General features: G+C 39.9%; 1 protein-coding gene across 37 annotated transcripts in view; it reads right to left on the minus strand.

Annotated features, from left to right (window-relative positions):
* Positions 1-24,405, minus strand: part of SORBS1 (sorbin and SH3 domain containing 1) — a 165,749-nt gene that overhangs the window by 32,663 nt on the left and 108,681 nt on the right. For 27 of the 37 annotated variants that reach the window (XM_085065484.1, XM_085065473.1, XM_085065471.1 and 24 more), the window contains 11 exons: positions 23,733-24,104; positions 20,646-20,787; positions 15,702-15,731; positions 12,304-12,479; positions 11,489-11,552; positions 10,306-10,380; positions 9,908-9,970; positions 6,136-6,183; positions 5,892-6,021; positions 3,785-3,899; positions 549-632 (listed from right to left, as the gene is read on the minus strand). In XM_085065484.1, coding sequence (XP_084921610.1) covers positions 549-632; positions 3,785-3,899; positions 5,892-6,021; positions 6,136-6,183; positions 9,908-9,970; positions 10,306-10,380; positions 11,489-11,552; positions 12,304-12,479; positions 15,702-15,731; positions 20,646-20,787; positions 23,733-24,104 — 1,299 coding nt within the window. The remainder of the gene's footprint in view (positions 1-548; positions 633-3,784; positions 3,900-5,891; positions 6,022-6,135; positions 6,184-9,907; positions 9,971-10,305; positions 10,381-11,488; positions 11,553-12,303; positions 12,480-15,701; positions 15,732-20,645; positions 20,788-23,732; positions 24,105-24,405) is intronic. The other 10 variants (XM_085065505.1, XM_085065480.1, XM_085065496.1 and 7 more) reach the window with 5 other exon arrangements.

Genomic DNA, 24,405 nt, shown 5'->3' on the forward strand with positions numbered 1-24,405 from the left:
CAACACAGACTAATGCCCCCCCTTTTACACAATGGGCAGCTACATGCATAAGGAAATAAGCAGGAAACAGGGTCATGATCTGTTTATAGAGAGTTGGAAATTACTGACCTACAGTTTACAAGCCAAGGACAGGAATAAATGATTCTCCTTGACTTAAAGCTACCTACCAGCCATCCTAGATCTTGTTAGGCAGAGGTAGAATAAGGGCTTTGAATAAGGACTTTTAAGAATGAGAACAGGGTAATATTTCTAACATTAACAATTTAACATTTGAACTATGGTGTGTGCAAAAATATTACCTTGTTGATACATAGTGCTGGAAGGTGGGGAATGTTTGTAAATGGCTTCAAAACACTAAAAGCTGCCACAGAACAGCTGCTTTATGTTAGTACCAGGATGACATTATGTACAATCACATCTTTAAATGAGTAAGGCAGCTGTTTCAGATTTAGGGCCTAGGAAAGAGATGTGACAATCATAAAAAAAAAATAAATTAAATAAAAAAAAGGCAGGTTGACTTCATTGGTCATTGCAACTATCAAACTTACCGGTTTCCCAAACTCCAATTCCGAAAAGAATTTATACCAAGGTTCATTCTTTAAATCTATCTCTTCTGGGCTTATATCCCGAGTCTAAAGGAGTTGGTGATAGGGGAATGGAAGAAAGAGAAGGATAACATTATGCAAAGAATACACAGAAAGGGACTGTTAGAGATGCAGATCCCATGGCTTCCATTCTAAAATGTAGATATTCAACCTTATAATTTGGAATTTCTATAGCATGTCTCTCATAAAGGCCACGAACTGCTTTGCAAACATCAGTTTAGCCTAATAGTATTATTGTGAGCAACATGAACATGAATGAATTGCATTTTACAGGTCAGGAGACCCACAGAGAGAGAGATGGAGATTGTGCAGCTTGCCCAGAGTCACAGAGAGACTCAATGGAAGAGCTGGGAGTCAAGCAGTCTCTCAGTCCTACTGCCAGACACTTTTATCAAGTCCAAAGCTGCATGTATTCTAATTTACTTTTTTTAAATCTTCATTTGGTTAAAGAAAGAGACTCAGTGAGGCCCAAATCAAATACTGCATCTTTAACAGCACATGAACATGTGAGAAACCCTGTTCTATACACTGCAAACAGAGTGGAAGGTGGTTTTCTAAATCATATGAGACACATGTCAGAGAGAGCGCATCCTGAAAGATCTCTGAAAGGATGGATAGAGTGACAATATTACATGTTTCTTCACAAATAAATGTTAGAGTATCAGACAAAACTACAATGAAGGAAAATCAGACAGGACAGAAAACAGTACAGCTGAAAAGGAAATTCCCTTTCATTCATACCATCTGTTATAATGAAACAAAAAAAATTTAAATAGTTGTAGCTATTTGAAAACATTGCTGGTGAGGTAAGAGAATAAAAGTCCATTGCTAAAGCTTATGAGGTACCACTCCCCAAAAGATATCTAGCTAATTCTTGCATTTCAGTATATCTAGTCTTAGACAGAGTGGATCTCAGTGCATTAAAAATACAAACACATTATGTCTGCTGTGTCAGTGAGATCTCAAATGCTCCATCACAACAAGTAAGGAGCCACACAGATGCACAGCATCCTCATGGAAATCTTTTTGTGATGGGGTTACTGAGGCAATTAACAACAGTGCTGGACTTGGATGTCCCAGACTCTCCCATAGCTGGTAGCATCACGAAAAAAAAAGCTCTAGGAAAAGAACTCAGGTTTGATGCTGAATGAGAGGCAATAAAATGAATAGTTATGTCATGTTTAATGCCTGATGGCCTGGAGAATGCTTTGGCTATTTTTTAAAGGCACAAAAGAATCAATACCTCTATTTTTTATTTACTGCACTCCAACTAAAAGCACTCATATAACTGCCTTTACGTTAAAACAAACCCCACTGATGTCAACAAAGAAGCTCTTCACTGCTCTGAAATGGTTTTAGGTTGGGATTCTGACAGTCTGAGCTGTGGGTGAGATATTCATAAATCTCCTACATCTCCCTGAAAGACATAGCCATTAACCACTATATTACTGTTATATTTAATGAGACTGATGGAGACTATGAAACTACTATTTCAAGACCTCCTTTCTTCTCTGGCCTATGGCTTTAAATTAAAGCTCATAAAGTAACACTGGAAGTAACACAGCTATCACTTTCATCTTGGTTTTGATGAACTCTGTACGTACAATTTTTTTCAATTATGCTGATAGCTCTGCTTGTGGCTTTTGGACTCTGATTCCACAGCTCAAATAAGTACCAGATGAAGTCTGAACATGTAAACAGTGCCACTGGTGATGACAGACCTTTTGCAAATGCTTAAGTACACAGATGAAGCCGGCCTTTTGCCACAAGTTTTAATCTTGTCTGTTTACCGTGAGACAAAATTGATGCTTAAGTCAGCAGAAATCTGGCTCCAGGATGGACTGCAGGAATGGAGGTGTCATATCACGTTCAAACCACTCCTCACTGGCACTTCTCTAATGGGCTGAGCCAATGCCCAGTAGTATCAAGAGGTAGTCATCCACCGCCCATTGCAATAGGCACTAGGATCATGCTCCCATCAGGAGCAATGAAGTCAATGAAGGGACACGGGTGTGAAAAGAAGTTGGTTGCAGGATCTTCAAAAAGTGATGGACCTTGATTACACTTGGAAGGAAAAAAGAAAACCCACCAAAATACTAAGGAGAAGCATCAGGTCCCACAACAGACTTGATTCTTACATTTCTATTGATTTAAATTGCCATTCACTCTTGTGTGAAATCCTTGGCAGGTTTTTCAGGAGCGTTCCTTTACCTACTCCATGCATGGATCAATGTCTGAGCTGTTAAAGAACAAAGTCCAGTTTACATTTGGAAATCCACATGCAATTTGCACTTCTAATTGAATCCTTCAAATTAATGCCTTTATAGAGCAATTATATCTTTATGCACTATCTTTATACATGACTAACATTGTTCAGTATTTTCGAGCAGTTACAGTGTCACACTTGTACCGTGGAAGGACACCTTAAATGATCTGCAGTGATTTATACAGGACTGCCTGATGAGGTTAGCATCACCTCTCCGCCCTGTCCCTTGTCAAGTATTCTCAGCCAAGGCTGCAGAAAGAAACTTTTGTATGTTCCCAGCTGTCATAATTCACAGCATTGCTTACTAATTCAGACTGAAATTGGTAACAGCTCATTTAATACTCCAGGTTACATTCCCCCATAGCTGGGGAGATCACCTTCAGTCCTGACACCTCTGCCACAGAAACAGTGAGATCCAGCTGAGGAAGAAAGTAGCCCAGGGAAGATGGCTATGTCCTAAGGCACCTCAGAGGCATCCACTAAAGGCACTCTAATAACTAGCTCAGTGTTTAAAGCATCAGAGGAACATAGAAAGTGAACCTGCCTTCTCTGTTGCATAATGCCTGCAACCCTCCTGCATCAGCTAATTCTGTGCCCTAGAAAAAGTACAGCTGGCAAAACAGCTGCTGAACAGGTCACACTGTCAAACAAGGATTAAAAACTAGGGTTAGTGATCCATACTTAACACGGAAAACAACACGTCCAAAAGGAAAGAAGTCTCTCAATCCCCCTGGATCTTGCTTTAGAGAGAACAAAAATGTTAGGAAGTTATGCAGAACAGTTTTCAAAATACATCACACAAGCACTGCAATGTAAGCATAAGGAATCCCATCCAAATAGAACCACACAAGCATTTGGAGAGTACTTCATAATCACAGGATAATGCCACAAACTAAGATAAATCAAACATTACCATCTTTTCGTTGTTCAGAACAGAGGACTTTCCTGGCTGATAGTCATAAATGCTCCTGGGTTCTGCACGGTATTTTCTGGTGTCTACCTTCTTGTCTGGGGGCTCCCAGTCAGTCCTGAGGAAAGAAAGATTGATTAACCTAAAATACTGTGGTTTCTGTGGAGACAAACACCCAATTTTGACAGATGCTTTATCCCATTATTCTGGTTTAATCAGGGTACTTTTTTTAACCTAGGAAGGGAGTCTGTTACAAGAGGAACAGTTCAGATAGGGCTGCAGACATGTATTTGTTTATCTATTGCAGGCAGAGTTTGACACAGCTCAGCTGCTGAAACCATTGGAGCAGAGGGAAGTTTTTCTAAGTAGTTTCGATAAACTTCCAGACTTCTGTATCTTTACTCATTGGAAATAGCTTAATGATGGGCTTCAACTAAGCTCACAAATATGAACATGTCCAGACTTTGTGCAGAACTCAGATTGAATTCCTTTTGCTAAACTTCTGCCTTTTAGCCATGTCACTGATTACCTGACTACCACTCCTCTGGATTCTGAGGGCACTCTGGATTCCAAGAGGAGGATTTTTCTAGAGACATAAATGAACGATCTCAGGTTGCTGTATCTAAAGATGGCTAAGAACAGTCCATTGACTATGCAAACCACTATAATTTTGTGCACCAGCACTGTTCAGACAACAACTGTCACCAAGCATTCAGGGTCCATATCCTACAAGGTCCAGCTGCTCTGAAAATTGATATACTCAAACACTTCATGCAAAATAAAAAATGCTCTCCAAAAGGCCCAGAAATCAGTTTAAGATGGTAAACTAATTCTGATTTTGCTCTTGACATGTTCTCTTTGATGGGCAATGCGTATGTGGATTGATCTCACCCAGTGTTCACCAAACAAAAGTGAGGCATCTATCCAAAACTGCTGCTCCAGGTTTCCTCTCCCTCACTCTTCTGATCTGGTTAGGATAGAAACAAAGCACTGAGCTGCCTAAACTCTCTCCGCTGGCTGAGGAGAGACAGAGACGTCAATTTAACCTTTTTTCTTTCTATGGTAAGGAAAGATGTCAGCCAAAATGACTGGCATACAGTGTACAAATTTCAACAAGGTTGATTTTTGCTGTCCAGAATAACTTGATTGCTTAAGACTCCAACCACAGAGAAAATTCTGGTGAGGCACTGGTTTGCCACGAGAAAACAGGAAGCACTAATTGTGGCAATCCTTTCACTTGCAAGAGCTTTCTCAGAGGGCAAATACTCTATGCCTTCAATTCCGGAATAAGAAAGACATGTCCTATCAATAAACTTTATCTCCTGATCTGGTGACTTGAGATGCTCACTAAAGTAGCAGTCTTAAATTATGGCATTGCTCATTTGAGGCAGCAAATAAAGTAAAAAACACTAAGAGCATGTAGAAGTTGGTAAAGGAGGGAGGAGCAGTTCAAAAGCAGGAAAAATTCAGCAGGACATAAAATATTCTTTGCTTATTCTGCTTTTCCTTCTTTGGATAAATGCATTCATTACTGTTGCAAAGAGGTTTAAAATACATGGTAATAAACAAAGCAAAAAAGCAAGAGGGAAGTCATCCTAAAGATCAGAAATTACTAGAAATGACTGCTGACTAGAACCTACTTCCAATAAAGTTCATATGGGTAAGTCTCCTCAGAGATGGAAAATGCAATGAAATTTTTACCAAGGCTCAACATAAATCCAAATTTTGCTTCTCTGCAATTACCACTACTTCCTTACATTCTGATGTGCCTTTACAATGTCACACTGAGCCAAGAGGCTTCACCATGTCTATGTGGTAAGCACTGTCTAGGCATGACACCCAAGGAAACACTCCTCACCCAGGCAGGAGACTCTGCAATAGGCTGTGTGATGCCTGATAAAAAAGACAGATGGAATGGGAGACTGGGCTGTGACAATGAGGCAGTTCACTGCTGCCCAGTAGAAGACTCAGAGTAAAAACTATATATCCAGCTTCCAAAAAAAGTTTAACTGGAGTTGTGGACCTAAGGCTTCCACTTTTATCCCCGTCCCATTGACAGCTTCCAGATATTCTTCCAGTACTGATCCATATACACCCTAGCTCAGGTCACCTTTCTGGGCTTGATTTCAATGATGAAGTACGGTTTGGCAGTGGCAAAGTGGCAGACCTCTTCACAACCTTCTCTGAATCAATATTGTCCATCTCACTCTTGGAGCGGGGAACAGAAAGCTGGGTTCTGCCTGTAGGATAAATCGTATATAGGAATATTGGTGAAGTGGATAGGAGGCAAATAAACACATGCTTTACATGCCCTTTCTGTTTGACAGATTAAACAAGAAATGTGAATTACTTACTGTCCTCAGAATAGGAGTAACGAGGAGAGTACGAATCAGAATCTTCATCTGAAAGACAAAAGCATATTGCAAGTGAGTTGAAAAAGCCCCAAAGAAGAAGCATCAGAGACCCCTTAATTTCTTCTACTAATGCATTGACCATAATTTGAGTGATATGACCAGTACTTACCACAGGGAGAGGATCCTAAAAAATAAAATCCCAATGAGGTTTAAAGTGCATTTGAATTTAATTCCCAGATTAGATATAAATATTAATATATTACTTACACTAATACCTTTCCCCAGGCTCTCAAAGTAATTTAGAAAATAATCCCTTTTTATCACAAAACTCTCATACAGCAAGGGTTACTAGATCCACTTTAAACAAAAGCTGAAAGACAAATAGAGGATCCAAAAGCCACAGTATGTCATTAAAATAACTCATTAGGCACTAGACACAATAATAGAGCTGAGGAGTCCTGCTGTCAATTACATATGATTTTTGTATTAAGCTATCAGAGAGCATCCAAAGCAGGGCAATAAAGATGGTGAAGTGCCTTGAGGCAAAGCCATATGAGCAACAGCTGAGGTCACTTACTTTGTTCAGCCTGGACAAGAGGAGACTGAGGGGAGACCTCATTGCAGTTACAACTTCCTTGTGAGGGGAAGAGGAGGAGCAGACACTGGTGACCAGTGACAGGACCCAAGGGAATGGCCTGAAGTTGTGTCAGGGGAGATTTAGGTTGGATATTAGAAAAAGGTTCTTCACCCAGAAGGTGGTCAGGCACTATTACAGACTCCCAAGGGTCACAGCACCAGCCTGACAGAGTTCAAAAGGTGTTTGGACAATGCTCTCAGGCACATGGTGTGACTCTTGGGCATGTCCTGTGCAGGACCAGGAGCTGGACTTTGATGATCCTTGAGGATCCCTTCCAACTCAGAATGTTCTGTGATTTTGTGACTGCAAAGACAACTGTGGGCAAAAGTATTACTAATACCTCTGTGAAGAAACCACTAAATGTGACAGAGAAAAAGACAGATGAAGCTAGAATATACTAGGTAAAAAAGCATTTAAAGAAAGACATTCAAGAAAACATTTAAAAGAAAGTGTTACGTGAATTTAGTGATGCCAATCAATAGCTTGAAACAATTTCTAAATTTTCTCTCAAGGACATAGATCAGATGCTACAGCCAATCTCATATGCTGGAAAAAACAATCTGGCTAAAACAGCTGGCATGAAATTGCACTCACGCCTTCATCAAGACTTTTGCGAAGGCTCAGGGAAGTCTAAACTTCTAGACTATCTGCTTTAGCTCTCTTAGTGAATGAATGAAAAGGTTTAAGTTCCAAAAAGAGGGTTATTGATCTTAGTCTGCTTATCATAATCTTCAGGTTAAGAAAAAGCAAAGGTCAGTTTTCAGGCCAATTCCTGTATTTTAAACCTTAATAACAGCAACCAAATATTTGTATTACACTGAATTATTGAAAAAAATGACTGGTATTCTTGAATATAAGTTTGGTTTATTCAGACAGAAAAATACTTGGTAAATCACAAAACTCTCAGTAGTCCCTACAAATACAGATGAAATGTCTAAAACTACCTTTACAGTCATTCACCACTAATAATCTTATTTAGTGCTGGTGATCAATAAAAAATAATTTGATTTACTTACTTGAAGAGAAATATCAATATTCATTATAGCTCATCATTCAAACAAGAAAAATCATACAATAAAAATTCAGTTCAGATAATTGCTATTTCCCAATTTATATTATTCTAATATCTGCAATAATGAGGAGAATAGGCCTGTTGTGTCTCTGAGTACCTTATGAAGAGGAGTGTCTATATTTTTTTGCCTTTTACAGCAAGAAATACTGAAACACAGAAATCCAGAATGACTTGATAATATTAGAGTAAATCAGAATTCAGTATTAAGACATCTCCTGTTCCTCAAAGCTACATTCAATCCATGGGACCCTCCTTAATGGAGTAGGATATCACAGGTTTGTAACTTCAAAACCTGATTCCTTTAAAGAAGGGAGGCTGTTTCCCTCTAGATGGTAGAGAATCTGCAGTTTTTGCTGCTGAAACTCTAAATATAGTTTTGAAGGGAGCCCAAATCTTGATGTTTCTAGGAGATCTTGTGCATCAGTACATTCTGACACTAATTCTATGAAATTAAGGCTCCAACCCATCTCTGTATAAACACTGCCACTGAGTACATAATTTTGAAATGTTTTCTAAACACAAAACATGTACTCCAACCCCTCCAACTCATCTACATCAAATATTTTGTATTTCTTATCAAGAAAAGAATCCAAGCAAATATTAGAGAAATCTTTCCCAATATATTGAGAACAAAAATTAGTGTTTGGTCCAATAAAATTTCAGTTATCTAAACCAGCAAATTACTTTCATATGCACATTTATAAGTTCATAGGAGACATTTATGGGAAAACATAAAACATATAGTAAAAAGACTTTTTAATATATCATCATCATTGGTTTTGCAAACTGTGTTTGTTCAGATGATTAAAATGGATTTTTAAACCTCATTATGAACACGGAAATATTCTCTGTAAAACTCTTTTATCCATTAGTTACTGAAACTGTTTCGCTCTCATCCATACCCACATATCATTCTGTCAAGAGAAAGTAACTTACCCTGCATTATGATTTGCAAGGCAGGACTCTTCACCTAATACATTTCACCAAGAAATTATCAAGTATCTTAGATACCTATATGAGACTTCAACCACATTCATTTTAACAGTGAAATGCACCTTACATTTCCTTGCCTTCTTTGAACACATCAGCTCATATTTCATGCTTTGCTCTTACACAATACCCACCACATATTTAATACAAACAGTGAATAAAATGGTTAATTAATTAATGGTTTCACCAGGGTTGGCTTGAGGCACAGGCTAAGTAGGCAAGTTCCTAAATTGCAGGATCTAAAGTGGCACCAAAGCACCAACTCAACAAGGCTGTCACCTGCAACTTCCCAATCACGAAATGTCTGTACACCCAATGTGTGCAGCAGATTCCAGTGTTTCTCATATATAAGTATTTTGCAGAGTTACACAATTACCACTGCAACAGATGCTATTTCACCACCTCTGAAACATGACTGCAAAGTATTCTGATTTGAATATGAAGTTTAAAGGAATCTGCTGAGCACATGAAGAGATACTGAAAATAGAGTGTTATTTCAAGTTGCAAGATGTACTGATGAGACCAAGCCCTGTCCTTGCCTAGAGATGCCAAGTGCATCTAAGACCAGCCCTGAACCTATGTTACTATGTTATTTTTATTTTAAAAGACTATATTGAGGGACTGATCCAAAACTCACTGAAGCAAGCAGCCTTTTTACCAATGGGCTTCAGTGATATTCTGGGTCTGGCCCTAATATTATGTTAACATTAAAAACCAGAAGCAAATAATTAATGAAATTTATTGATTTGAAAGGAGGGGGAGAAATCTCAGTTAAACCAGATCTTTACATGTAAAGTCAGCAACCTAGACATGTTAAACAATCACTGCACACGCAACTGATAAGCGCAAAAAAATCAAGCAAACCTCAAGTTTGCAGCATTAGTCAAATACTAGTAACAAAGCCAGAGGAGCACTGCAAAACCAAAAAGGCATCATACAGTCAAGGCAATGCTTAGAGTGCAGCAAATCATTGAGGCAACATAACACTCAGCAACTAGAAAAAACTCTGGGGAGAAAATAAATGGGTAAGGCAGCATTTGTGCAGAAAAAGATATATGGACCTTTATTATTACCTTCAGAAATAGGACTAGGAGTGGACGCAGGAAACTGATATGTAGGAGAATAAGGATTGTCTTCTGCAGCAGAGAAAAGCAGCGGATTTTGAGACTATCCACAATGAAGTGGAGGTTTTGCTTCATCCCCCAACTTCCTATCACCATGTGATTTTATTGCCTACTTTAATAACACTAGCCTAGATGGAATCATACTTTAAAAAAAGATTAATGGATTAGCAAAGATTTAGTTATTTTATGCATCACACAAGAAGGTATACTGGGCATAACTGAATTTCCAGGCAGTGTAACACATGGGTAACATAAAACTAGAACCTGAATCTAGTTACTATTAGGGCACTATAGTACAGTTAACTCAAAGCACGAGACAACAGATACTCTGACTAAACTTCTGGTACCTTCAGTTTTTTGCTGGATTTCAGGAAGTTCAGGAAATATGTAGGTAGGGCAATAAGGGTTTTCTTCAGGATTGTCTAAGGAGAGGAACATGATTTGCAAAAAAGAACAGAGAGGACAGATTTAAAGGGGAGGAACGGCGAGCCAAGAATCCATTCAAGCTGACTGCAGAACAGTCCCTCTTGTGCTGATGTTCCAGCATGACATAACCTAGAATGCCTCTTTGTTCATTGCTGCCTTGCATGTCTGGGCCTTGTGACAGATCCTGGAAGCCAAGGGGGCTGAACTCATTCTCTTCCATCTGAGCATGGGCTCTGGCTGAGCTAAAGAGCCTCTGTTAGGAGCAGGATTAGGAAACAGTTCAACTCCTCCTCATTCCATCCAATACAGCACAGCATTTATCTATGCATAAAGCTCATCAGGACAGCAGCTGCAGCAGCAAATACAGCTCCAGTTTTGCATGCTCTATATTTTGTCACAGGTCTGAGCTGCACTTGCCTGTGCGTCAGAGGGTTCAGTTTGCAAATGCTACTGCAGCCATTTCTCACACAGAAGAAAAATGTGAATGTATCAGCAGTCAGGCTTAGAAGTGTCCCAAGGTGGGAATGCCCTGAGAGTGCACCACTACAAAACTTGCAAGTGCTCACCACAATTCTAGGTCTTCAAAGGAGAAAGATTAGGGTTCAGATTCTGACTCACCAAAAATTAATGGAAACCTTTCCACTGGTTTCAGCAAACTTCAAATCATGCTTTGTTGTGCAGCTACTAAAGCATAACAGTGTAAAAACTTTTCTCTTATGCACTGAGAATTTTCAGGGATAACCTACTGGATTTTAAAAGTGTGTGGATTGGGTTAGATGGTAAAACTGGAGTTCAGGATCTATTTTCTCTAAGTATAGAATTATTATCAACTTTTCTGATCTCAGATAGTATACTTGATTTCATGAGGGCACAGCAGTCAGTTCACCTTTCAGAACAACTCAGACCTTTCTTTGGACTTCACTGTTCTCTCACCTTTAACTTCAAAGATTTCAAATACATTGGTTGAGTTCTGTGGTGCAGAGCAAACACTAGTTAACATAAAATGCTTTTATTTAACATCCAGTACAATTCTTCATATGAACGAAATAAAATGTCATCAATGTGGTCTTTTAAAGTAAATTAAAACCATCTGTGCTACAGTACCTCTATTTAGCTTGTGGATCTGTTTGAACATCGTCTTGTACCAGTCCTTCGATCTGTCTGTATTCTATTGGAAAAATAAACGTACATAGAAATAATCAAAAATTATTTTACCAGCCTTTCAAAATTATTACAAATCTTCCAGCAATGAAAAAGATTTACAATCTGCTATGTGAAAGCTATATGACATTAATGTTTTGAAATATTAACTATTTCACCCAGATATAACATCTCATATGTAACAAAGCTATAGGTTTTACTCAAGTAACTAATAATGTGCAAGCTTTGCAGAGGCAGGTTGTAACCTCTGTAGAACTGCTGAGTGCATGAAAGGTTCTGTATATTAATCTGGTTTGACATCTGAAATTAAACATCTTGCCTATTTTAGTCATACATACGAATTTCCTAAGTAATCAATGGACAGTTAGAAACACACTAGTGGCAAGAAAAGGTTAATAATTATTTTCATCATTTCCCCTGAACACTGAATGAATGTAATCATGTATGGAAGAGGTATCTGCCTCTAAGATGGCTAAAATGAGAAAAAAGCTCTCCTTAGCTGCTAGATGGGAAGGAAACAGAGGAGCAGAAAACATTATTCTTAAATATTATGAGAAGAAATGCTAACTTTTAATTTTCTTTCCCCTGATGCAGCTCATCGATAGACAGCAAATGGAATAATTCAACATAAAATATATTGGAACTATAATTCTATCTTCCCTTAAATCTCTGCAGCTTTAGTGAGTTCCCTCAGTCCTCAGGTAGGCAGAATCTAGCCCAGGTTTTGTGCATCAACCACATGCTCAGCATTGACTTACCCTCAGTGGAATCCCAATATCATCAACAGAGGTATCAGCCATGTGGTAAGGGCTCTTGACAGTGCTTCTCTTTTCTTCCACTGCCCTCTTCTCACTCGGCACTGTCTGCTGAACCGGCTTGTCCCGTAGGAGTGCTGAATCAACTTTATCAGAAACTAATCTGTCGGGCACTGAATCTGGAAATGACAATGGGGGGTTCTTACCAGCATTTCACCACATCACCATATTCCAACTCTTTTAAGGCAAAAATCCTTGCAAGTACTTGATGAGACAGACTGTCACTGCTAGCTGGGGTTAGCAGCTGGACTGAAGGAAATCTCCCAAGAAAATGCCTGATGCCACCAAAACTAGGTGAGCATCTCTCAGGTAGTTACCATCACACATCTCATGACAGTCTGAGCTGTCATATAAGACAATGGAAAATTTTGGTTTCAAGAATTGCTTCTTTTGACTAATTAGTAACTCTACAATGCCAGTCTTCATCAAAAAGCACCAGTGATACAGTCTCCTGTACATCTTTTTCTGCTGCTTTCAACCTAAAGGAGTACGGTATGTGGTAGTGGGGCACTGCTTTTTAACAGCTTGCATTCACCTGTCTGACAATCCCATTTGTTGCAGACAGTATGTGATGTTTCCAATTCATTTCTGTGCCCTAATCAGAGTGTGTAAACAACAAATTTCACTGTTGTTTAAGCACACATATGACATGATTGCACAGGAGTCTGCATAAAGATGGAGGGAAACAACTAATTTCTTCAGATTGCCTTGCTTCTGAACTGGAATTCCTTGATACTGCCCAGCTGCCACCCAGAGGTAGCAGCAGGCGTCACCAAGGGACTTCAAGTTGTGCTGAAGCTCTGCTGTGGAGAGCTGCAGTACAGCAACGCTTAGACTCAGTCAAGGATTTTTTCTATGGGGATTTCCTGGAGAGGAAACATCTGCACTTTTAGTCTGCCTCATCAAGACTTTTGCAAATCCTATAATTTTTACATCACTGCATGCATTGAAGAGAGAAAGATATGTTTATTCACATGCACATCACCATACTGCCCAAAGCCATTAAATGTGTAGAAATCTGAGAGGGGCAGACAGTAGAGGAAAGGCTCGTGCATAGCAATGCATTGATCTGCTGGTACCTTGAGCAAACACAATTCTGCCCTGTGAAACTCAGTACTGAAGGATTTGTGTTTAAAAGGTTGGTTAGAAATTACCATCAAGCTTTAAGTTTTCCTTCTCCTTAAGAAAAAACAAAATAATAATGTTTATAATTGTTCAAAATAGAGCAAAGCATCTATTAAATCCTTGGTTAGCATTTTTATCCTCTTTTCCCTCCCTGTGAATGTGTGTGTAGTCTTTCATGTCCGTGTACACAAGTCTCTCTGTTTTGTAGAAAATATTTGGTACCCTTTAAGCCTCTACAAACAGAGCATGAAAAGAGCAGCTGAAATTAGACTATTCTTCCAAGACTTTGAGGACCAAAAGGAAGCATATTTTTGTATGGGGATGAGGATGTGAATGTCTAGAAAAGTCATTATTTTCTACAAGCTAAAGAATTCAATACTAGAGAGGGGCATAAAGTTCTTATCTAACAGATAAGAATATTTCTTTTTACTGTCCTAGCTCCTTGCACTGGAAAAATAGTTGGCTGCTTTCCAGACAGACCCCATCTGAAACCATGATGATCATATTCAAAATACCTAATACAGACATAAACAACAGGAAAAATGTATCACAATCTGATTTCCCGGTGCCACATCTAAGCAAAAATCTTTATTTTCATGATTTTGCAAAAATAAAACCCACCATATGGCTCATGCCAACCTTCTCCCAAGCATTAACTCATATCTTTACTATTATAACATGCAGATTTGCGAGCTATCTACCATGGCACAGCCAGGTGGAAACATCTACTAGGTGGTTAAATATATTTTGAAGGAGCTTTCAAAAATATTTTTGGAGGGCATTTAGAACTAATTGAAGGAGCTGGACTGACAATCCTGGAGACAGGAAAGACCTACCTTACAGCACAAGCTGTATTAGGACAAGCCCTCCCCATGCACCCTCCAGGTAAATCCTTCCTAAGTCCACAGAACTCAGCCCTGAGGTCTGTTTTGCTGCTCAGCTGATACTGCAAATACAGACACTTGTTGCACAGATGTCTTTGCAGACAAAGGAATGAAAACATACACCTGTAGTCAGAGATTTCCTTCAGTATGCTACAGCTTGGAGAAAAATGACTAAATGTCACCCTGACTTATTTGCCACACAGCTCCAATGATTTCAAGAGAGTTTGTGGAGTTGCAGATGCAGACCCAGCTGTACCACAAAGTGCTTCATTCTTCCACATTGAGGATTTTTCAGGTTGTAACAAACTCTCTGTGGCTATCTGTAGTCCAAAGGAGTTCCTGATAATGAAGGGAAACACCTTGCAAAGGGGAAAACCAACAGGAAACCTCTGTTCAGACTCACAGACAAGTGTTACACTTGCAGCTGCCTGGTGTCCTATGAGACAACAGCTACGCTAAGAGAAGGAGCTGAGAAAAACTGCTGGAAGCTGCTGTGGAGCCTGTCACCTTAACAGGGTAGCAGCAGAGGAGGGACATTCTGGTGTCACAGCCAAAAGAACGTGGGGTGTGAAGTCAGACCAGGTCAGCAGCTGCCTCCCGGGCAGATTTTGTCCTCATGATGCACACTCTGCTAGTCCAGGGCCCGCGCAGGACAGTAAGAGCACATAGTATTGGCTCCCTTGTGTTTATGCTGAGATGTTCCAAGTGCTTAGGCACTCTCCAGGACTCTCTTCTCTCCCACCTCTCCATTTACCCCACCATGCCCATAAATGAAAAATATTAATAGAAGTAAACAGTGCACAATGCACTGCTCCTATAACACCCACTACAGACTGAGCTACTTCTGTTTGGGGTGCTGGGAGGAAAAGATGACCTGGGAAATAATTTGCTCATCTTTCCAGGAGCGACTCTCATACCTGTGCAGAGAAGGCAGGCAGCACACATGCATACCAGCACACTACAATTTTATCATATATATTACTTGCCATCTGACACAAATACTTTTGCCCTTGGAGTCATGTAAATGCTGATTTTTACTTCTCTTCCTCTCCCCTCACTACAGGTGAGACTAACTGTACTGGATGTGTAGAGAGACATGAAAATATGCCCCAAAGGAGTCAACAAAAAGGCAGCCCCAAAAGTCAACTAGAACAATCAAACTATGGAAATTTTATGACTTAGGACAAACAGATGAGCAGTGTAGGGGTTTGGTATATTTCTTTGCAGTTCCTGGGCAGTGTGTTTGCTAAAGGTACTCCACAAGCTATCAAAGCAGCAGCTTTGCTCCAGCAGAGGCAGCAGTTGGGGGGTAGCAGACCTTTCACATCATACCTGCCAGGCTACTAAGCCTTTTTTGCTGTTCTGTGGTAAAGGAAGAAACAAAACAAAAAGAAATACAGAACAAATGTGTGAGACAAACAGCAAGTGCTCTGGTGCTGCATTTCTGACAGGCAAGAAATACGCTGCAGACAGAATGGCAGCAGCTGCTGGAGAGAATCTGTTTTCAAATACCCTGCCAAAGTGACAGCCCACAGTCCCTTCTCCACACAGCAGCGTTGTGGAATAACATAAATCTCATGATGCAGTGACCAATACATTTGCAAAGAGCACTTTTATTTAAATTTTCATTTTTTTCATAACATCAGAGAATGAAACATTGGACAGGAGATAATTAGAAAACCAGTAAAAATTCAGAGTCAAACAACTTGACAACAAATTCTGCTACCATTAGCATGAAGTACATTTGGAAACAATACTGCCATAGCATTTGAAAAGGATATAGGAAAGGACCAAGTCCTTGTTGGTGCTTGCTGAGTCTCATCACATATTACTGAGCCACAGATTCAGTGATTTGTGCACAGACACAGCTTGAAGGCTTTGATTCTCGAAACAGTCCCCTTGGTCAGAGGCTTTTCAGTGATGAGTTCCCAGACTGGGATACTTGTGTTATCTTTCAGCAGGTTTGAGCACCCTAAAGTCAGTCCTTTCTAAAAGAATGCCCAAATGACTTACCCAAATCACAGCTGGGAATAAACCCAGAATTCTTAGCACTCTGTTCTCTGCTTATTTTACTCCCTAGCAATTAATCCTTTTCTTTAAAGCATGAAATCCAATAAAAAAGAATAAACTATTTTACTGACATAAAAAGCACAAACACTTTTGAAAGCTCATATTGTTAGTGCAAAGATTAAAAAACTTTAATATATTAAACACACCTGTTACATCTTCATGACAAACCATGCCATGCAATACCTGCACAGGAAATAACCGTGCTTTGGAGTGGCATAGAACACTTGCCAAGCAAGTCTGCAGTAGTAACAAACCTCCAGGTGTGTGCTGTTTGCTAGCAAAACCCACCTTCACTAGGTATTTATACTAAGTGGATCATTCAGCAAGGAGACTGGTATTTCTCCTCAGTGTATCTCCCTCATCAATACCTCTGAACTTTGTTCTCGAGCCCCAGCCCCTCTGCTCTGCTGACCACTGACAGCAAGTTGCTCCTGTATATTACATTCACATGACAGCTCCCAACACAGGGAAAAAATCCCTACATGCCCTAGGTAAAAGGAAGGGTCAGCACTCTGAGCCAGGAGAGTAGATGGGAAACACCTGCTGCAGGGTTCACTGGTCTAAGCAGGCCACCAGGAATAGGCTGCTCTATTACAAGAAACTGCAAGTGAGAAATGCAAGGATGCCCACCTCTGAAATCTGGGAGGAAAAAAAGTAGTGAGAATGGTCTCAGCTTCAGCCATCATTTCACCAAGGAGAACTCAGTTGAATAACTAAACTTTTCTGACAAGAACATATAGTTTAAGGAGTCAATGCATGAAAGTTTTTTCTCTCTTCCCCAGAGGAGAGAATACCATAAATTAATTGACTTTTCATGAAAAAACCCCAAATGCACTTTTTAGATGACGGGGAGATTTCCTTTTTACTTGTATCTCTGTGTAGGAAAGGGAGTAGCTGATGGATAGAAGCAGAAGGAGCAGAAGGTGTCAGCTCTCCTGCCTCAGCAGAGCCATACTGTAGCACCAAACACACACCAGCTAACTGAGGCTTTCACCCTTGATCGTGTGTTCTGGGACTGTAAGCAAAGGCCAAAAACTTGTAGGCTTCTCAGAGAAAGAGTCAAGTGAAGGGATAAAACTGATGGTAACAGTGAAGGAATGATTATAGATGCCTTCAGAGGTCCCCTAGAGGAGGCAGCACTGGAGGAGACTAAGACTTGAAACCAGTTAAAAAAAAGGGAAGAGGAAACAAGCATTTGAGAACACATTTAGTGCAAAATAAAGGAGTCAAAAAGAAAATTTGCTAGAAATGAACAAGAAAATCTGAGATCACTTGCTTATAAGTATGAATTTTATTCAGTTGATATTACTGAAATTCAGGAGAAAAATTCTGGGATCTTTCATCTGCTTGATCTTACTGAGTAAGATCAAGCAGACAAAAAAGGATATAGTGTACTTTCTGTGTTTCTCTATATCTCCGATAGCTCCAAATCAAAGGGTCTTACATGCAGATTAATGAACTAGCAAATGAAGCACAAAATAGTAAGACATAAAAGTAGTAAGTAGGTGATGTCTTCTACAACAGTCGCTTCTGAGAATAACAGAACTAGTGCCTTAAAAAGCAATCAATAATCCACTGAGGAGAAAGAAAGCCACATTATCCATCTGGAAGACTAACTGGAGACCTCAGACTTCCTGCATTAAAATGACCTTGAAATTTCTAATTTACAGAGTATTTCAGAGCACAAAAAACAAATTTTAACTAAAGATCATCTTGACATGAAGGAATTGATTTCAGCACAAAACATAATTAACCACTCAGGGGAAGATAGAACATAACCTAGTAACAATTTGTTATATGCTGGGAGAGCAACCTAGTTTTGAACAAAGAAGGTTCATAAAGATGAAACCAAATATGAATCATGTCAGCCATGACAGAAATTCAATAGATAACTAAAATCTGAGAACTATTTAACAACACTAAGTTACCAGAAAGAAAGCCTAATGCTATACTGGGATAAATCCTAGATAGGAACAGAAGCATAAGGAACTGCACGAAGCCCTCAACACAACAAGATGGAAAACGTACACCTACAAGAAGGCAACATAGGCTGGGAAATGAAAGAAAATTACAGTGGAACAGAAGTATTAACAGAATGTCTCAGACTCAAAAATAGGTTTGAGGCACAAGAAGAGTAAACAGAAATCTAGCAACGAACTTGCTCTTTTACAAAATAGGCACAGTGGAACTGTTAATAAAAGGGCAGGAAAATGACACATCTGATTACTATTTCCATTCTGTACTTGGAAAAAAAAAAAGAAAAAAACAGAAAATGTATGATGTCTTACTTTGCCTGATGGAGAAATACCTTCCACTACAACGGTAACTAAGTACTATGTTGAAGGACAACAACTGAGGTTAGGCAAAAATGAGCATGTTCATACAAACTGTAGTTAAGAGTTTTAGAGCAGTTTGCTGCTCTAAAGAGAGCAGTTATGGAGATTGGACCATTAACATTCATCCTCAGTATGTATTGGAACACAAAGGAAACTTCAGAGGACAAGGAAGAAAGCAAATGTTGTGACAACCTTCAAAACACATTAGTCTGATGGTTGGGACACCTGTCTGTCAAGTCAGCAATAATACCATAAAAATTATTTATAGGGGATCTTCTAATAAATACATAGTCTGAGACATACAATGTCAATCGATACAAACTTGTGCCTAAGATGCCTTGTCAAACCAACAAATTACAAGTTTGACTAATATAGATTGAAAAACAGGGATTAGAATGATATACTTCGCAGACAAGATCAACTGTGTATCAGGCCATGATCTATATCACAGGAAAAAAATATGAGAGAAGGCTCTTCAGTCTATCAGGGTGAACTGTCATGAGTATGAATGGTCAAAAGCAATATTCAGACAGGACAAACTATTAACCATGAAGGTAATTAGTAAACAGAATCATTTCATATCAGTATTCTCAGAGCCAGTGTGTGTGTATCACATTATAAAACTTTGTCTCCCATGCTCTTTAAGTCTACAGAGAGAAAATATCCTTGTATTGTACACACTGAAATGCTCCAAATTTGATGAAAAGAAAAAAATGAAAAAAAGCATATCCCACTTCAAGAAAGTCAACAAAAAGCTTTGAGATAAAAAAAATGCTGACTTAAATCGGGTTTTCTCCTCTTGAAGCAGCTGAAGAATCCAGACACCCTAATTCAGAAACACATAAGCAAAGCTGCTTCAGATGCTAGCAAAAAGGAGGGGATAATCCACTCATTACCTCTTTAATCAGCTGGGCTATAGTGAGGACACTATCTTCAGGATCAAAGACTGATGCCTGTTTTTAAAAGGCACTGCTAAAAATCCCATGAGGGACTGCAAAGGAGCATGCCAATGGAGTAATTAGAATGGCTACAGTATGAGAGTGCAGGCCTTGACCCTATTTTCTGATTTTCTTTTTTTTTTTCTTTGCAAAAGGTAAGCCACAGCGTTGTAGATTCCTGGAGTTTTCCAAGTCCACTAGAAATCAAGGCAAATTGGACTACATCTCTGTGGCCTGTTATAAGATAAGCTACAGTCTTTAGTCATGCACAACAAACTGGCAAGCTGTGGTAATGCCAGCCATCAGGAGAACTAATGAGGAAAAGCAAAGTTTCCCTCCAAAGCCAGAGGTAAAGAGATAGAACTATCCATTCAGAGAGAGCTTCTGTGAGAAAGGCTTCAATTACTAGGAATTCTCAAACAAGGCTGTTTTGCTCATATGCAAATCCAGAGCTCAAGGATTACTGCAGTATGAATTTGAGTTGATTCAGTTACTGACAGAGGAACAAATTGCCAAGATCGAACTTGTGGGCAAGGAGATTATTTACTATTGGGCAAATCCTGCTACAAATTCAGAGGTCAAATCTTTTCCACACTAACAGAAAATACAGATGCTTTCACACTGCAATAGCTGAAAAGTAACATTTCCCACCACAAAACACCTGACAGCTGTCACCTTGCAATAGCTCATGCATATGTCCATAGCCCTGATAAAAACTATCAAAGATCTTCTGATCCATAGGTTTTAATTAGAAAATATATCACTCTCACTTTTCTGTCATATGTTCCAGTCACCACAACTTTTTTGAGGCAACTTTGTTAGTTCTCAGTAGTCTGGACCTAATAATCCACAGCACACACATTCTCCAGTTCCTTGCAGTGCAACAGTTTGCTCATTTTGAGCCACAATTATCTATGTGCAAGTCTCCTTACCTCGATTGTGCTGCAAGAGGACAATAGTGGGATTGACAATTGTGGTAGAAGGATACGCAGAGGCAGACTTGCTGATGGAAGTGATGGAGGTTGAATTGTCAGTGCCAGGCTGGGGCACTTCATTTAGCACAGGACCTGGGTCCTGAAAAGAAAAGCAACACATTATTAGCAGCATGCAGAAGGCTGCTACATCAGGAAAATCTGGGAAAAAAACCCATCATTTTAGGCTGAATGAGAAGCATAATCATAGCAAATTTTAGTAAAAAAAGGCATAAGCACAAGTATTACCCTGCTCCTTGTGCATACTTAGCTCATTGTTAATGAAATTAGTTTGCTAAGGCAGTACTATAGTTATTTGGTGTTGGGTTTCACAACTCCAACCCCAAAAGAGGGCACTAAGTTCATCTAGCGGACTCTTTGGAGCAAACACAAGGTGTCAGAAATGAGCAAATCTGGTTGGGGGGAGAGGGAAGATGCAAACATCTTTCCCCTGATACATCCACACACAAACATTTGTTCCAAGAGTATTCCTTTCATAGCAAGAAGTCAGACATGCAAAACTCATGCAATTCTGGAGTGAAACAGTACTACTGCAGCTGGTTTGGTAAGAAAAGTCTAAGGAATTAAGTAAGCACTGTCACTCAGGAGACAGTGTAATACCTACCTGATTAAAGTAATGATGTAAAAAAGCCCCCAAACTGACAGAGTATAAAAAGTAGGACTCTAGTAAGGAAGGTGGTTTTGCCACTGCAGCACAGATAGCAAGCTTCTCTTGCTCTCCTAAAATGTCCAGCTCCATTATTTGCTTACTTCAAACCCACCTCTGATATCACCACAGCTCTGGCTTCTCTGTAGCAATACAGGCTGTGTCAGAAGGGAAACTTTGAAAACTAGTTCATCTTTGAAAAACCTCAGTCCATGGATACTGGACTTTTTGTGGTGGTAAGGTGGCTAAGATAAGATAATGACTAAAGACTGAGTGTGTACCAGTTTAGACTGAGATTTCTCAAAGCTTCTTAAGGAATTTGGACACACAATTACTGTTAATGGGGACTGAGCATCCAAACAAAGAGAATATGGGACAGCAGACCAAATTCCTGCACTCCTGCTGCTCCACTGTCAGACTCAAATGCTGCAAGCCACTGATCTGTAAAATCAACTGAACATTCAAGGGTATTTTCATCAACCCCTCAATATGCACAGAATATTACTCCAGAAAAATCCCTACTTCTAGCTTTTCTAGCCAAGTGCAACTGCAACTCAGTGCCCTTCATACCCACCAGCACCAGACAAAAGGACTTACAGCATCAGGCAGAGGACTGAACAGGGGCCAAAGTGAGACCTGGCACCAGAGCTCAGAGATAAATCATAGTGAGAATTTGCCATAATCAGAACAAGCATCTACAGCCTCTCCAACCTTGAGGGGAAATGGGGAAGAACAATCTTGTTCTGTTGGATGAAGGTGATATTGCTCCAAGCAGTATCTGGTCAGGCCACAGACATTTCATGGGGACAAAAAAGATATCAATGGTCTTCAGAAATAGATGTCCCCAAGAGAGAGACCCAGCCTCATTTTGCTGACTGCAATAATATTCCAAACAATGCAGTTAGGGAAAAGTACACGAATTGGGTTTGAGCTTCACTTTGATGACTAAAATACAAATAAGAATACTTTGAAGAAGAGGGATACTGGATCAGGATAGGCTCAGCAGCCCCAGAGAGGTCACCAAAGAGGGTGAACAAAGACCATTTAAATCATTGTGGAAAACAGCTCTGCAACTACATGCCTGAAGTGAGCAAGTCCAAAAATGTTTCAAAACTCTCATCTCAAGAAAGTCAGGTACAACAAAATTTGCATTTGCTCCTCTATGGGTTGGATGCCTCCTGACTTTTTATTCCAGAGTCTGCAGATAGGTTCCATTAAGGACAAAACTACAAAACAATCCAAAAGCCCCTCCAAAACATAAAAGCAAAACACAAACAAACAAAAACCACCAAACAAACAAAAAACCCCACGAAGTAAAACCAAAACACCAAATCCAAACTTACATTTATTGCTCTCTGTGATAAAAACCCTAACAATTTTAACAAAAGTAGAAAGTCCAATGCTGAGAACTTCTGAAAATATCACCCTTGGTTGTTTTTTTTCTTTCCCCCAGCCCACATGCCTGTTTGCTAGATCCCTATAGAGTCAAAGGGCAGAGCAACCATCATCATGAGAGAAAGCAGCCTCTGCTGAACTTCTTCCTTGTCCTTACACGCAAGCATAAAAAAGGTGACTGTAAGAATTTCAGTACGAAGAGGGTAGGGTCCTTTTTGCCTCCTCTTCAACTTTAACTGAGAGCTACTTTTCTTCCTTGTCCCTGAGGACTTTTTAAAATTAGTGATGAGCTTAAAGAGAAACAAAACCTCACCCAAGAACACCACAGTAAATTCCAAGTTCAAACTCTTGTGGGCTGAATTCTTCAAAATTTTTAAAGACAAGCAATTCCAAAATGAAGAAACACTCTCTTCCTTATCTATCCCATTGCACCTCCATGCTTGGAAGACTCTTAGTACGGTAACTGATTGTACAACTTGTAGGTCATTGGATACTGGCAGCAATCTTACACTGATTTTATCAGGGATTTGTGTGGAGACCATATGGTCTTGTGGCTCCAAGTGGAACACAAAGCCAGTGCTAACCTTTAACTGATCTGCTGTTGCTGCTTTAAATGTTATTCAGATACAATTAAGGATGCTATAAAAAGAGTCTGAAGAGATCAGTTAGTTGCAGCTATTCAGTTTATGCAGAATTCATTATTCTGAGCAAATCCTGCGAAGACTCTCAAGGTGTGCATCACCCAGCAGAACGGGCACAAAGGGAGACAGTCAATTGTTGCAAGAAGTCAATAGAAAGTTCAAAGCTGCACAAGGCAGGCAAAGTGCATGCACTAGCACAGGATGCAAACAAGGTTTCAGTTGTCATGCTGCTGGCAAGGAGTGAGTCATCACTCCTCCCTCAGTTTAGTATTGCAAGGAGAAAGTAATTTTAATCCGGGAATACAAATTTAGGAAAAGGGCGAGGAAGGTACTTGGCAAGCTTACTGTATGTGAGATGACTCCAGTGATTTCAGGCTTCAAGCCCCTGTGCAAAGCCCCCGTGACTGGAGGGACAAGTGAAGGTGGTGATGAGAAGAATGGCAGTTTCGGGTAAACAGAGGGTAATGTGCCAGATGTGGAGGGTGCTTGGTTATGGTGGGAGCCCCTCTGGAGATGTGGGGGAATGAAATCATCTAGAGTTGGAAAAGTCAAGGGTGAGGCAGGAGAAACAATCTCAGGGGATACGGAGCCTTGCCCAAAAGGAACCAGAGGCGGTGGTGGAGTGCTGGAGCTGCCTTCTTGTTGTCTGTCTGGATTAACCTGGAGGAGGGGGACTACTATAACTCCAGGCTGAGCTGAGGTGGTGGCAGTGGCATCCTGTAGGAAACAAGGTGTTGTTACGCACTGGGGGACATAGGTACTTTAGTTTAATGCAGCCATATCGTGTCATGCAAGGAATGTACCCGAAATGATACAAAGCCCCAACAGATCTTCTTTCCTTAAGGAGACATACTTCTTCAGGCTTGCAGCCCTGGCCTCTATACGAACACCATGTTTTTTCACAAAAATCTTCATTACCCCTCACCACCCCTCTTCTCCAGTTCTGTGTAGTGAGGCTAAATCAAACCACAGAACAGCTCAGCATTCACCATTGCTTGAGAAGCTCTAACCATCACAT

This window comes from Lichenostomus cassidix, chromosome 6, assembly GCF_008360975.1.
Source record: "Lichenostomus cassidix isolate B80296 chromosome 6, HeHo_3.0, whole genome shotgun sequence".
NCBI lineage: Eukaryota > Metazoa > Chordata > Aves > Passeriformes > Meliphagidae > Lichenostomus > Lichenostomus cassidix.